Genomic DNA, 14706 nt, shown 5'->3' on the forward strand with positions numbered 1-14706 from the left:
GATATTATGAAAAGGTAAACGCTCAGTCAGTGGAAGAAGAACCACGGCCTCTGCCGCCTCTGCCACCCCGGTCTCTGCCGCCACGACCTCTACCACGACCACGACCACCAGATGAAGAATGACCACCTCTGTTTTGATCCTTCAAGAAACCAGCTGCTGGAGCAAATAGACCGTATTGTTGTTGCTGTTGGGATCTGTCATCAAACTTCTTATGGTAGTTGTTGTTCGAATCGGAATTGTATCTGCTTCCGTTGTTGGAGTGATCACCACGGTATCCTCCACGACCCCTACCACGGAAGTTACCTCTACCACGACGGTTACCATTGTTGTTATCATACCTGTCAGATCCATTGTTAACGTTATTGTCATTATCTCTAAACTTAAAATTGTTGGAATAGTTTTGGTTAGAATTATGGTTGGTATGTTCATCTGATCCGTTACTCTCGTTTCCAGAACTATTGGAATATTCGCTATTTGCGTCAGCTTTTAAGCGTCTGGCTTCTTCTTCAGCTTGCTCTTGAGCATGTCTTCTTTGTTCTTCTTCTCTGGCTGCAGCTTCTTTGATAGCTTCTTCTTCTTTAAGTTTTTGTTCTTCGAGTTCCACTTGCTCTTTCTTCTTGATAATAGACATGAAGTTCAGCTTTGGTGGAGGAGTTGAAGTCGTAGACTTTGGTGGCTGAGGTGTGGAATGAGATTGGGTTGCAATAGCTTCAGAGTCGCTATCATCAATGTTTTTCTCTCTTTTCAAAATGTGCAAGTTCTTTCTAACTCTGTCACCCTTTTCTTGAGATGTTTCATTTTCATGGTGATCCTCCTCATCACTTCCAATAGTCAAACGCCTTAAAGTCTTGGTATCTTCAATACCCAACTGATCAATTTTTTGCTCTATTTCTAATAATTTGGTTTGAGTATCCACTGGTTTGGCACTGCCAAATGGATTGGACTTACGTCTAGTTGTCGATGGAGATGTTGGACCCGACTGTGGAGGAGGCAAACCTTCTCCAGATGATCTTCTCCTAGCAGCACTTGAGCCTGGTTGCTGGTTGCCATGGTAAGGTCTTGAGGCATCGTCTTGAGGAGAAATTTCTTTATCCTTATCCATATACTCTTTAAAATCGTCAAACGACGCCATATCCACTCTAATGTTGTACAATTCTTTCAAAGGCCCTTTCCACTGGGACAAAATCTTATCCATATCTCTATACGAGTAAACCTCAACGAAGGCGACTTTCGAATCCCTCTTAAACAATTTTTGGAAAATAGTAGGTTCATTTTGAGCACCTAAAGTCTTGTTCAATTCCCAAAACAACTTGAACTTAACGAATTGAGCCCTCTTTGTCTTAAACAAATCCTCGATCTCATAGTTTGAGAAAGTGGAAGGCAAGTTGACAAACTTCAAAATATAAGGTGGTGAATTTGGCAACCTTTGATGGCTCATCATCGGATCGTGTTGATGGGAGCCGTAACCACCCCTATGCATGTGATCATGAGACATTCCTCCTGGCCCACCAGCGGCGTCCAGCCTGATAGACGATTGCTTTAGCACATCTAAACTAGTAGTGTTGGATATAGAAGTATTGATAGCATTCAAATCAATCTCTTCTTCATTCCAAACTGATTCCCCTAGTGAGTTGTCACTGAAGAATTCTTCCAATGACATTTTCTTCTTGCTTGCATCATGGTTATTCTTTGAAGCACTAGCCATTTATCTGTACGAGAGTTATATCTTACTTTCTATTGTTTTGGACTTGAAACAAACAACCACTTACACTAGAGTGTTATCAATCTATATACAGATACACACATATACACATACGTGATAAACTCTGCATCTACTATAAATTGTGATATTGTTTCCTTTGAAATATTTTAAGCTTAGAGAGAAACTGTAAACTCTGCCAAAAAGAAAAATACATAACGTAGCCTGGGCACCAGGACTTCCGATGAGAGAGGAACCCTGACAAGGAATGCTGTCACAATGTACGGTTGTCCTACGAGAAGAGAAACAAAAAAAACACATCACGTGAATGTAGTATATCCGGGTAACAAAAGATGTTTTTAATGAATCTGTTTCGTGGTTTTGTGTCTTTTTTGGATTTACGCTGCACGTGACAGCAGGAACTGTAAGCTGTTTCGAGAACGAGCCTTATCAAGTTTCTTTTTTCACCAAGTCCACGTCCACAGAGCCACAGTTTTTCTTTTGACAGTATATATGGCTCGTTGGCGTGCAGCTTCATGTTACTACACCATGGTACAAGTTAAAAAAAACGTAAGGGCACACAGAAGGAGTAATACAGGCCTTAGTGTAGGCCTGTATAACTTGTGACTAGTAATCTTGTTCCCCTAGTTTCATGCTCTTTGTCGAAGGAACCAGTGGAACCATTTCTCATTTTATGTGAAAGGAAGCATGGAATTGTGCTTCGATGAAGTTGCCTAACCAGACGCAGCGGTTAGGGATCATTAGCTGTTATTCTGGTTCGTGATTTAGGTCGGGAATATACTCTGTGGTCCCCTTTTCCAACTCTTGAAACTTTCTCGTTTGTCAACTCTACATCCTTCGGTGAAAATTTACCTAATTATATTATTGCAACTTCAATTGTTATCAAATGTGAAAAACTGTGTAAAAAGAATATTATATATATACTGTATATAATTATATTGAAAGTAAGAGATGGGACGCATACCGATTGCCGTTAAGGAGTGATCCGTTGGCAGTCTGATAACCTTCAAGCGTTAAGCAATACACATACAATACTATAAGCAGGAGCATGACTGGATCGATCAGGTCGCAGTCCAAGAAATGGACACTAGGTTTAGTACTACTAGGAGTGGTCGTTCTATTATGGGTTTTGTCTTCATTCCTGATAAATATGATCTTCGAAGATAACTCGTATAGGAAACCATTTTTCATCACGTATTTGAATACGGCTTCGTTCATCTTTTATTTAGTACCCACTTTCAAAAACGTATGGCATAAGTACAAGACTACAGGGAAACTTAATATCCACGATGAGTTAATTTTGGAGGAAGAAGGTCAAGCAATACCGAATGGTACTGCAAATAACAACACTCACGTTGGGACAGATTCTGATGATGACGATACTGCCGCTACCGTTGTCGATGAGCATAGTTCTTTGGTCTCAAAGGATTCATCTGACCCGACCATTAAGCTACCGCTTCGTTCCACTATCAAACTTAGTGCACAATTTTGTATCCTTTGGTTTTTGGCAAATTTAGTTACCAATGCTTCTCTAAGCTATACTTCAGTGGCATCCCAAACCATTTTATCATCAACTTCGTCGTTCTTCACTTTGCTAGTTTCTGCTTTGTGTCATGTCGAATCCGTAAATAAGATCAAAGTGCTCGGAAGCATTGTATCTTTCATTGGAATCATTATGGTCACTAAATCCGACTACTCTTATGTGACTGCATCCAAGATCCACTTTGCAATTCCTTACAAATTTCATAACGGTATCGATTATGACAATACAAGTCCTGTTACCATAATTATAGGTAACATTTTAGCTTTAGCAGGTGCATTGTTTTACGGGGTTTATTCGACGTTGTTGAAATTGAAAGTTCAAGATGAATCAAGAATTAACATGAAGATTTTCTTTGGTTTCGTTGGTTTATTTACTTTGGTATTTCTATGGCCTGCCCTAATATTATTACACTTCACTGGCAAGGAAACCTTCGAATGGCCCTCTTCGCCAAGAGTTTTATCAATTATTTTGACCAACTGTCTCATCACCTTTATCTCAGATTTTTGCTGGGCAAAAGCTATGCTCCTTACATCTCCTCTCATTGTAACAGTTGGCTTGAGTACCACTATTCCATTAGCAATGGTCGGAGATTTCGTCTTCAAAGAAAAACCAATGACCGCATTGTACCTATTCGGTGCTGTCTTAATCTGTGGTTCTTTTTTCATCGTTAATAGGAACGCAGAAGAAGAAACTATTAACCATGTAATAGATGAAATGGCGGACAACAATCAACTGAGATATTCTGTATGATTATATCATAGTCATTCGCATCTCATTAACAGCTCGTCCTATTCATTCATATTTTTCGTCATTTTATAACCTATTGCATCGGAAATTTACACTTTTGAACTTCAGTGCAGCTCTCGCAATTGAAGGAACGAAGGCCTATTCACCTAACGTCAACAATGCGTAGAACTACAGGCATCAAGCATCTGTAAGATCTTTCGTTTTGTTTTTTTTTATAGATACCATTTCAATAATCGCATTTTCATTTTTTCAATGATATATCCCTAATTATCGTCTTCAGTTTTGTTTGTGTTAACTCTATGTCAGTTATTATATGGTGATGCTTAATACTACGTTATTTATAACAATCCATATGGATAACCTGGATATTTAATTTTGATAATGGATAAGAAGTACATGTAAATGTAAAACAATGATGCCGCAATTATCATGACAAGTACACATTTTTGAACCTTCTTTAGCCGTTTACTGAACTGTACCATGCACAAAGCGACAGTGAGTCCTCCTAGAACAGTATAAAGTAAGGATATTGTCAGCACTTCGATTCCAAATTGATAATGCGAACCGCCGCTAAACCACATTATTTGTCCCTTATCATCTTGTGCAATAAAAGGAATATGTTTGATGGAAGTAAAATTGTAGCCGGAGATAGAAATCATTATGATTGCGATGGAAGCACATCCTAGAAAGAATCGAGGTTTGTTTTCAATCAATGGCAAGATTTTCTTTTTGAAAACCACAAACACGACCACAAACAAACAAAATGCCTGTATGAACTTGTCGTATTCGAATCTTTCATCAATTGATATGAAAACGTTCAATATCTTTGCCAAAAAATCACCAAAATGAATAGGCTGCTTCATATTCTCTTTTCTGATAACATATTGATAGAAAACGCTGTGCTTCCATCCAAAATCTTGACCGTCTGCTCCCACTTCCAGTTGTGGTGGATATACTAAACAGAACGGTATCTTGGTGACTTGGAATTCCTTTAAAAAAATAGGATTGTAGGCCAAATCGACTTTGAAAAAGACTATTCTGTCACTTTGATCCTTTGGAAGTTGATTTAAAATAGACCTTGATACAGATCTCATATTTGGTTCGAATTCTTTACAGAGATCGCAGGTCTCTCCGCCGCTGTTTGGTTTGTCGCTTGTTATGAATACCACGGAATAAAACTCTCGTAGTCCCTTACCGAAACGCTCATAATTATCATCGTTGACTATAACTATACCATCTTGATCTCTATACTGTGATACTTCCTCAATTGATAAGGATGAAGCATTTGTCGAATGGCATAAAAGTCCCAAGATAAATGCTAATAACCAAAGTCTCATCTTAATTCTAAAGGAGGGGCTAGGACCAATGTAACTCTACCAAGCAATTTTTATAATGACCAATGCTCTACAATTCTTTGTACTATGTTCAGCCAGCCGGATTTGCCGTTCTTTTTTGGCTACCATTCCTTCTTGTTTATTAGGTAGATCTCAAATCTCAAATAAAGTTTTCTAATGATTTTAAAGGATTCATTGTGAAAGAAAATAGTAAATACAGGATTCAATACAATGGTAAAAAGTAAAAGGAACTGGTATGCAAGTCAATTGATAGTGTGATAAATCGAATTTACCGTATTAAAACAGAAGCCTCAATTTCTAGACTGATATGGGAACTCCTCTTCAATTGGTTGCCGAATACTATCAATCTGTGATAAAATGCGAAAAGATCTTTCGAACAAACGCCAAACAAAATGACTTATCGGGCCTGATGCTCACAAGAGAGAACATATCACTTCGAAACCAAGTACAGCAATTAACTTTGGATTTACAACTGAAAAAAGAAGAATTAGACAATGCTAAGAAGTTGCATAAGACACAAAAGGCTCTTTTGGAATCCAAATTAGAGAATGCTAAAGCAGCGGTTAAGAAACAAACAACTCAATCGTCTGAATCCGGATCAGAAGAGATCGAACGTGTTAAATTTCATCTGCTGTCTCCAATACAAAATGAGCGTAGCAAATCTTTTGAGAAACAACCATCAAGGCTGAGGCAGGTTATTGATCGAAATCAGGCAACGTTATTTGATGACGAAACAGATGATACAGCTAATCGAACTGATGATGTCCTGTTCCTGAATTCGTTAAAGCCCAATAATGACGCACGATATAAGGTTCATGAAACAACTGATGAGACTTCGACCGAATCAAAGAAGAAACGTAGGCTGTCTAACAAAAAAATAGAAATCAATGACATCTTGGGAAATTCTGACGACGACGAAATGAACTCTGACCATCTAAAGACTCGAGTAACAAAAATGAAGGGCCTGTTCAAAGTTTGAACAAGATATCTCCGCAGTGCTTGAAATCTAAACGAAGCAAATTTGTATTTACAGCATGTTTATATCATATACGTACAAATCTAACGCTAATCTTATGATTGCGATCAATTCATGCAGTTTGTGGTACCAAAGACATGATCTTCAAAGTTTTGATTTCAATCCGTTCAATCTGTACTTTACATTCTTCAATTGCTTGGTCTCTGGTTCCCATTGTTCAAACTCGGTAAATAACGCGTCTATTTCTTCTCTGCCTAAATGAATACCAGTTTCATATAGTAAACCACGCATGCACCACGGTAAGTGATATGGATTGGAGCCTAATTGATCCACTTCGTAACTTTTGTAAACTACTGGTAATTCGAAGGGTAAATCAGTTGTTTCTAGTGCAAACTGGATACCCAAGTCATATACCTGACCTTCGTTATAAATCTTTGAGTGCCCACCACCTGTCAAAGTACCAGCCAATGACCCACTTATTTCTTTAATAATGCCGTGATCGTCGTAACCAAGATTTATTAAGTGGTTTGCAATGCTAACAATTCTGGTAATGAACGCCGGAGTTCTGGAATCTTTATCAACAAAAGTTGCCTTAAATATGTTTGGATGATGAGCAAACTGGCAGGTTGAAGAATAAAGTGGTACCAGCTGATCGTTAATGGATCCTACAAATGCGATTTTAACGTTACTAGCTATGCAAATTCTAAGACTCTGGATGAACTTTTGTGATAGAACTGAATAAAAGTTTTGGAACTCAAAAAGTTCTTTCAAAGAATCGCTCTCAATAGCAGAGTACGCTTTAACAAAAAAAGTTTGGTCAGCACCGTAAAATGGTCCATTGTTGATACCGGCCATTGCAAGAATGCTTATGATTTTTTTCTTATCATCTGATTTTATTGAAATCGGCGGATCCTCAGATGTGATTATATTATCAATATCAATAATGCCAGCTTCTATCAACTTTGCAAGCAAAATTATTGTCACAGGACATCCTTGAGAGTGTGCAACAAAATAAACGAAATCCGCTTTGTTGATCTCATTGATCCATTTCTTTAACACATCAAAGAAGAAAGCAACTCTGTCCAAAACCTTTCCTTCTTTCTCTAATGCAATTTTGCTTATCTCTACATGTGTATCATGCTTGTGAAACCACCTCAAAACAGCCGTTTCCGCCTCTGAGATAAATTTTGTAGACGTACCAGTTGGTTCTCCGATAAGTGGTCTTATCATCTTTGTTGGAAAGAAACCATGCACTCCCACTATTAAGACCTTCACAGGTTTGGTTTTCCCTTCTGAAAGCTTATTCAAGGATATTTGTGGGTTTCTTCTATACAACGAATTTGGTGTAGAGTCTTTGGATTTGTTGGTATCCCATAATATTCCGAGTTTCGTAATTTGGGCATATATTGACGTAATAATCGAAGATTTAGGCAAAGATTGGAAACCAGGAACCAAGAGGTTCAGATTGTGACCATGAGCTTCATTTGAGTTTAACGTATTCGTCTCCTTAGAGGTCTGCTCTTCGGATTTTGCTTTGAATAATATGGCATCATATGATTCTCCTGGTAATAGAGCATTTGAAGTCAATATGGAGTTCTTATTCCGTAACACTTCCTTTGCTTCATCCTTCTTGTTCCAAAAGAGCCAAGGAGTTTTCGAGTTCGATGCCTGGTCTGTGGCATCATTGTTGTCTTTCGACGAAGGCGAAGTTGTCCGATTGATAGTAGATGACTTCTGATCATCTGATTGTACACTCTCGTTTCCATTCTGCTCTTTACTTCCTAAACCCATTGAAGCAAAAGACGGTTTCCGCCACCAAGATCTTTGCGTTTGATCCGCAGAACCCACTTCTGTTTCCCTCTTGGCATTCCACACTGACCAAGAAGAGCTTGGTCTTCTTTCAGCATATCTCTCCTCATTCCCTTGATCCTCGGTGGTCGTTTGCACTGGTTCTTTCTGAGCTTTTTGAACGGTAGATGTAGATGTAGTTGATGCAGCAGCCCTCTTCAATGATGACTGATTTGACATAACATAAGCTGATTTAGTTATATTTCGCACTTGGGATAAGACAACAATTTGAAAGTTCAATCAAAATAATAAAACTAGCACAAAGCCTCTCCAGGGAATAAACTGGCTCAAAATTAGGTTGCTTCTTTATCCGTCTACTTCGCCTGTCAAATCAAAATAGGGGATCGATCTAAGCTCTTGCTATTTTTCTCTCAAGATATTGAAAGAAATCCTATGATGAACTATAAGAGCTTATTTTCCAAGTAAGCAGAAAACAACAGCGTTACAATTTATAAGTAATGATCAATTGTCTTTGACATCCTACCTTTTCTTTCTTTAAAATGAGCTATCTGTACTCCGAGCTATTCATCTGAATGGATTGTTCGTATTCTTCAAAACGCTTATTTTAAAGGTTTTGATTTTCAGCTGATAAGCTGGAAAGTTTCTAGAAAGCAGAAGAGATATCATACATTGAAGTTAAGAAAAACCCGTAACAGTGTGTTGTTCCTAAGCTACATGTTCTATATTTATTGAATCCAACAAAATACAAGATTATTTTCATTTTGATGTCTGCTATCAAACGTGGTTCTGAAGCTACGGCTCAATTGGCTACTAAGAGGACTAAGGTGCTAGTCACCGACTTCTTTAAAAAGACAGACACAACTCAGAAAAACGCGTCTAATCAGAGTGTTGCTGAAAGTAACAGTGAATCTGTCTTTGTGAATAAGGTTCTAGATACGACAGATCTACCAGAAGAAGATACTGATAAGAATAAGTTGAAGAACGCTATTTTACAGTTTGTACCTGAGGAAAAGAAGTGTTTACTGGATTTAGAAATGGATACAATTGACATTTCCTGGCTGAGACGGTTAAAGCAAGAGTTCTCGAAACCGTATTTCCTTAAACTGAAGGAATTTGTTGTGAACGAACAGAAAAATTGCACGGTTTTCCCATCACCGAAGGATATCTACTCGTGGACTCGCTTAACGCATTTCGATGATGTTCGAGTTGTGATTATTGGCCAGGATCCCTATCATAATTTTAACCAAGCTCATGGATTGGCTTTTAGCGTACGAAGCCCGACGCCAGCTCCTCCGTCTCTTAAGAATATATACAAAGAATTACAATTGAACAATTACTCCGATTTCAAAGTTAATTATTCATATGGAGATCTTTCATCGTGGAGTAAGCAAGGTGTCTTATTACTTAATACCAGTTTAACAGTCAAAGCACACTCTGCTAATTCTCACTCCAAGAGAGGTTGGGAACAATTCACTAAAAGAGCCATTGATCTACTAATTGAAGACAGAATGAAAAACGGTAAACCAATCGTTTTCCTACTTTGGGGCAACAATGCTATCAAGCTGATTGAAGGGGAAAAAAGGCACTTGCCATCGAATTTCAAAGTTCTAAAGTCTGTACATCCATCGCCGCTGTCTGCGTCAAGAGGGTTCTTCGGCAATAAACATTTCAAGATTATAAACGATTACTTATTTGAGAACAAAGAACCAATGATAGATTGGAGCGTCGTTCCAGGATCTACATTGCAGGAAGTATCAGAAGCTAATAAGAAGCTTGAGTGAATATGACTTAACTCTCACTCTTATTTGAATACACTTAGACAATACATTAGAAACATCTGCTGTAAACCGTATGTATGATATATGTACTTGCATTAAAGACTTTTTTCAAGGCTGATATAAATTTGAAAAAGGAAGCATCCAGACAAAAGACAGAAGTACCAACCAACCCACATACAACAAGAAAGAAAGTAACGAACATACCTTCTTGTGTTGGAACGATCCTATTCACTCTGTAACGGATTGCTTGACCACTGGTTATTGCATTGATGTACAATTGTTCCATGAAATAAGGTCATAATTTCGTTTGTTTTAGTTACGTTTGAGAACGCATACGAAGGAGATGTCAACTGAGGCCACGAGCTCTGATGCATCGGTGTTCTCCAATATGCATTCGGTGGATAGCACAAGGGATAATACAAGGGATAATACAAGGGATAATACACCCATGAATGAAGGTGACACTCAAGGTAAGCGTATGACGAAGAGTACTATGGCTTTAATTGAAGAGTCTATGAAGTATGATATGCGCAGTGAGTATTTTCTTCCCATGACATTTCTAAGAGAACGTCGGAAACCTGCAAGAGTTGAGAGCGACGAGGAAGATAAACTAGCGGAAGTAAAATCGAAAAGGCGCGTTTCGAAGAAGGACCAGGTCAAGGCGGATATTCATTCGACGAAAATTAAGAAAACTGGCCGCCCTTCCAATGTCAAAGCTGGAGCGAAGAACACTTCCAAAGTTACCAAGCAGAGGTCGACCAAATCGCAAGTTTCAGGCAAAAAAAGAGCCAGATCCATCTCTGATGGGAAAGTGTCATCCATAGATGCGAGCCGCAGTCTCAAAGCCTCCAAGAAGAAACATAGCAGTCATGCTGACTCTCTGTTCCTTTCGAATATTGAGGAGAATGTAAATCCTAGACCATCTTTTTTCAACACGACCCTAATTGCGAACCCTTCCAGTTTTACTAATAAACTTACCTCTTCTAAAATGTTTGTTGACGACGAGGAGGTTACAAGCTTAAAAGGAATGAAATATATCCTCTTTCCTGGAGTGGAAGAAGAATACTTAATATGTTCAAAAGTACAAAAATTCGGCTATAATCCACTACCAGAAATTGGGCAAAGTATAGAATCTGCTGTTCTTCTGTACTTTCCGAATACATATAAAACAAAGGGACAAGAGTTAGTACGATCATTGAACGACGCTTTCGAAAGATCAGATGATCAGTCTTTCGAAAAAATTGTACTTAAATATAATGACTTAATTTCAACTATTCCGCGGGATCTTATTGTTAAGAATTTATCATCAAATCCCGATGTTCCTGTCTCTTTCGTTCATTTCCTTTTGCATACATGTTATACAAGAGCCATTTATCCACATGCAAGGAAATTGAAGAAGTACACAAGTTTCAGTAACTTTGTATATGGTGAATTGATGCCTGATTTCCTCACTATTGTCTTTAAAAAATGCGGACTGAATTCCAATAGCATATTTATGGATCTTGGTTCTGGTGTAGGAAATTGCGTTATACAGGCGTCTCTTGAGTTCGGTTGTAAATTAAGCTTTGGTTGCGAAATAATGGATTCTGCAAGTGACATGGCGGAATTGCAGCTCAAAGAGTTGAAAAGTAGATGTGATCTATGGGGTATAAATCTGCCGCCAATTGATTTTTCCTTGAGGAAAAGCTTCGTGGATAATGAACGAGTTCGTGAATTAATACCTCAATGTGATGTTATCTTAATCAACAACTTTATTTTCGATGCTCCTTTGAACAAAGAAGTAGAAAAGGTTGTACAAGGCCTCAAGGCCGGGTCCAAGATAATTTCTTTGAAAAGCATACGACCTCCTGGTTACAGTATAAATTACGATGACATGGACAATATCTTCAACCGATTACATGTAGAGTCATTCAAGCTCCCTGAAAACAGTGTTTCATGGACCTACAGAAGTGTTGGTGATTATTATATCAGTACTGTATTGGATGCAATTGATGAGTCGATTTTCTGTCCTCCGATTTTAGGTAGGATTAGAAAAAAAGAATCAATCAAGTATACCAGATAGTAAAGTCAATGCTTTAGACCATGTCGTTATTTGCTTTACCTGTGAAATAGTTTTATAAGATCTATTTATAACACAATGCAAGTAATCGAATATAAAAAGATAAAATCACCAGTAATGATACAAACAGTTTTTTTACTTCTTGATATGTAAGTTATGCTAAATTGCACTGTTTATCTATGTTCTGTAGTATAGTAATCGAATTAAGAAGCTCCATAGAGAGTTTTAAAACGTGGTTTAGCTGGGTTCATTTTGATAAAGCCTCTTCCTGACCACTTAACAAAGTAAAAGATGGTGCCTGTAGTTTTTGAGTACCTTTCAAGAAATCCAACTCCATAACGAAACAGAACTCCAAGATGTTTGCATTCAACTGCAAAGCCAAGTCACCGGCTGCTTTTGCGGAGCCACCGGTGGCAATGATATCATCGACAATAACGACGTTTGAATGTTCAGGGATAGAATCAGCCTGGATTTCGAAAACATCTTCACCGTACTCCTTAGCATAAACTGCGTGTACAACTTCACCAGCAAGCTTACCTTGCTTTCTCACCGGTACAAAACCAGCATCAAGAGCCAGAGCTAGGGCTGGGCCAAATAGAAACCCCCGGGCTTCTAAGCCAATGACATAGTCGATCTTCTTGCCTGTGAATTTCTCTTGCAGGTGAAGCTTGAAGGATTCAATCAATTTCTTGAACAATTGAGGGTCTCTGAAAATTGGTAAGAAATCTTCGAATAGGATACCCTCTTGTGGGAAGTTTGGGTACTGACGCAAAGCACCTTTCAACTCAGTAGCATATTCAGTGATAGACATCTTCCACTTGATATTCTTATGACAAGTGCAATAGGTTCTTCTTCAATATTGAAAGTGAAACACCCCCTATACAAGTACTGTACAATGAAATAATTAATAACACTGAATAAGAGATTACATATGAATCAGTTGCCAGTAGTTCCTCATCTTTGATCCTATGTGATGAGCTTCATAAAAAGTTTTTGAATTTTCGGTATTAATTCAGTCTAGCAAAATTTCACTCTGTACATGTGCCAAAGAAAATGAAAACATACGACAGCGCTACTCATAAATGCTGCAAAGAAAACGGAGATTCTGGTCAATTGCTGAGTATAGGATAGTATATAGTGTGGTTCTGTACCAGTGACTACTATGGCATCTCAGAGCCATAAGTACGATTTGGGACGAAATGAATTGAACAAGCCTGATTACTACGTTGAGTTGACAGAGAAGCATTTGTCTGACTTTGAAATATGGAACTCTCTTTGCTCGAATGAGAGTTATGATATGCTCCTTTACCTTTGTGAGCAATATCTGAATATGGGTCGGTTTCCTGTTATTCCAAGTGAGGTAATTGCTGTACTTTTCACGTTAGCTTCCATCGGAGATCACAATAAGGGTTCGCTAATAAAAAAGGCAGATCCGTTTGACACTGGGAGGGAATTATTAACAAGAAGGAGCATGAAACTTCTAGAGACTTTACTTGATATATTACAGACATTTGATACCGATTTATATGAAATATACGATTTAGAGCTGCTGCGCTGTCAGTTTTTTTACTTTATTGATAGCATCAGACCAGAAAATGGTCGGGCGTTGGTCCTAGATCCGCTAAATGCACAGAGTAGCAGGGCTACCCGGCGATCATTCAAGCTATCATCTCGATCGGCAGAAGGCGGATCTCTTCTCTCGGTGGAGCCATTGTATGGTTCTTATATCAATCTTATAGGCGATGACACCAGCGTCTTCAAAACAACGATGGTGCATAGTGCCTTATCACAAGAGGGTTCTTTTTGGAACGGTTTTAGTTGGGCATTGTCTACATTTATGATAGGACATGAAAATGAGGACCAAAAAACAGATTGGGACTACGAGCTGGCCAAAGCATGGTTAAGTGTTTTCAAATTAATCTTTATTATCTATGAACTTCGGCAGGATTATTACATCGACTCTAAGACGGAGACCATAGAAAAATCCCCTATATTTAGATTATTAGAAGCTGTTGATAAAAAAAATCAATTGAAAGGGCTTGTTCAATATCTCTTTGTTGGTTGTGTTGAGTGCGAAATATTGTACCCTGTTTCCCCCTCACTAAATGATCCCTCTACATCAAATGCTTCTTTCAATCAATTTCACGAAGATAAGGACTATCGAGCAGCATTTTCAATGGATGTCAGAAAGGATACACTTTGTGTCTTCGTAAGATTCTTGGATCGTTATGAAAGACATTTACAGAGCTACCCATTCACACTTGACGCATTGTATGGCACAATTGTTGATGCACTGTATAGTGATTTAAAAATTAGTTCGTTCAAACAGTTCTTCCTCTCATGCGATGTAGAAAAGGACAGAAATTTGATAACAACATTGGTTGAAAAGTTATTGAATAAGGCGTTTAGTAATGTTGAGCCAAGGCGGACTTTCAACATTGTTAACAAGATGTCGAATTTTGAAGAAGTGACTTCAGAATTAATGAAATTGCTCAGAGCCATAGACAGGTCTGCGGCATTCAACCGTTCTCGAATTTCGAAGCGGAGAATACAGATGGATTTTTGCATAATTATATTGACTAGGTTAATCATAACTACTCATCCACAAGGGAACTTTGAAGAACTTCTGAGAGTTTTGACCACATTTGCGAAGTCTCCGAACTCTTTCATGGATGTGAAAGACGTGATACCCTTGTTCGAGCAGACCTATTAATATTAC

At 38.2% G+C, this 14706-nt stretch overlaps 9 protein-coding genes across 9 annotated transcripts; 5 read left to right on the forward strand and 4 right to left on the reverse strand.

Moving 5' to 3' along the window:
- Positions 1-22: 22 nt before the first annotated feature.
- On the reverse strand, positions 23-1705 carry PSP2 (Psp2p; the record flags this gene model as incomplete). Its single annotated transcript, XM_451582.1, has 1 exon — positions 23-1705. One exon carries the CDS (start codon positions 1703-1705, stop codon positions 23-25), a length of 1683 nt encoding a protein of 560 aa, XP_451582.1.
- A 1063-nt stretch (positions 1706-2768) lies between these two features.
- On the forward strand, positions 2769-4013 carry KLLA0_B01177g (uncharacterized protein; the record flags this gene model as incomplete). Its single annotated transcript, XM_451583.1, has 1 exon — positions 2769-4013. The coding sequence occupies one exon, from the start codon at positions 2769-2771 to the stop codon at positions 4011-4013; it is 1245 nt and encodes a 414-aa protein (XP_451583.1).
- A 335-nt stretch (positions 4014-4348) lies between these two features.
- On the reverse strand, positions 4349-5347 carry OST6 (dolichyl-diphosphooligosaccharide--protein glycotransferase; the record flags this gene model as incomplete). The annotated part of the gene is made up of 1 exon (XM_451584.1): positions 4349-5347. One exon carries the CDS (start codon positions 5345-5347, stop codon positions 4349-4351), a length of 999 nt encoding a protein of 332 aa, XP_451584.1.
- Positions 5348-5672: 325 nt separating this feature from the next.
- On the forward strand, positions 5673-6344 carry LRS4 (Lrs4p; the record flags this gene model as incomplete). The annotated part of the gene is made up of 1 exon (XM_451585.1): positions 5673-6344. One exon carries the CDS (start codon positions 5673-5675, stop codon positions 6342-6344), a length of 672 nt encoding a protein of 223 aa, XP_451585.1.
- Positions 6345-6485: 141 nt separating this feature from the next.
- KLLA0_B01243g (uncharacterized protein) lies at positions 6486-8369 on the reverse strand (the record flags this gene model as incomplete). Its single annotated transcript, XM_451586.1, has 1 exon — positions 6486-8369. One exon carries the CDS (start codon positions 8367-8369, stop codon positions 6486-6488), a length of 1884 nt encoding a protein of 627 aa, XP_451586.1.
- A 545-nt stretch (positions 8370-8914) lies between these two features.
- On the forward strand, positions 8915-9931 carry UNG1 (uracil-DNA glycosylase; the record flags this gene model as incomplete). Its single annotated transcript, XM_451587.1, has 1 exon — positions 8915-9931. One exon carries the CDS (start codon positions 8915-8917, stop codon positions 9929-9931), a length of 1017 nt encoding a protein of 338 aa, XP_451587.1.
- Positions 9932-10271: 340 nt separating this feature from the next.
- DOT1 (histone methyltransferase DOT1) lies at positions 10272-11990 on the forward strand (the record flags this gene model as incomplete). Its single annotated transcript, XM_451588.1, has 1 exon — positions 10272-11990. One exon carries the CDS (start codon positions 10272-10274, stop codon positions 11988-11990), a length of 1719 nt encoding a protein of 572 aa, XP_451588.1.
- A 244-nt stretch (positions 11991-12234) lies between these two features.
- On the reverse strand, positions 12235-12798 carry APT2 (adenine phosphoribosyltransferase APT2; the record flags this gene model as incomplete). Its single annotated transcript, XM_451589.1, has 1 exon — positions 12235-12798. One exon carries the CDS (start codon positions 12796-12798, stop codon positions 12235-12237), a length of 564 nt encoding a protein of 187 aa, XP_451589.1.
- Positions 12799-13149: 351 nt separating this feature from the next.
- On the forward strand, positions 13150-14700 carry NSE5 (Smc5-Smc6 complex subunit NSE5; the record flags this gene model as incomplete). The annotated part of the gene is made up of 1 exon (XM_451590.1): positions 13150-14700. One exon carries the CDS (start codon positions 13150-13152, stop codon positions 14698-14700), a length of 1551 nt encoding a protein of 516 aa, XP_451590.1.
- Between the last annotated feature and the right edge of the window lie 6 nt (positions 14701-14706).

This window comes from Kluyveromyces lactis (assembly GCF_000002515.2).
Source record: "Kluyveromyces lactis strain NRRL Y-1140 chromosome B complete sequence".
Lineage (NCBI taxonomy): Eukaryota > Fungi > Ascomycota > Saccharomycetes > Saccharomycetales > Saccharomycetaceae > Kluyveromyces > Kluyveromyces lactis.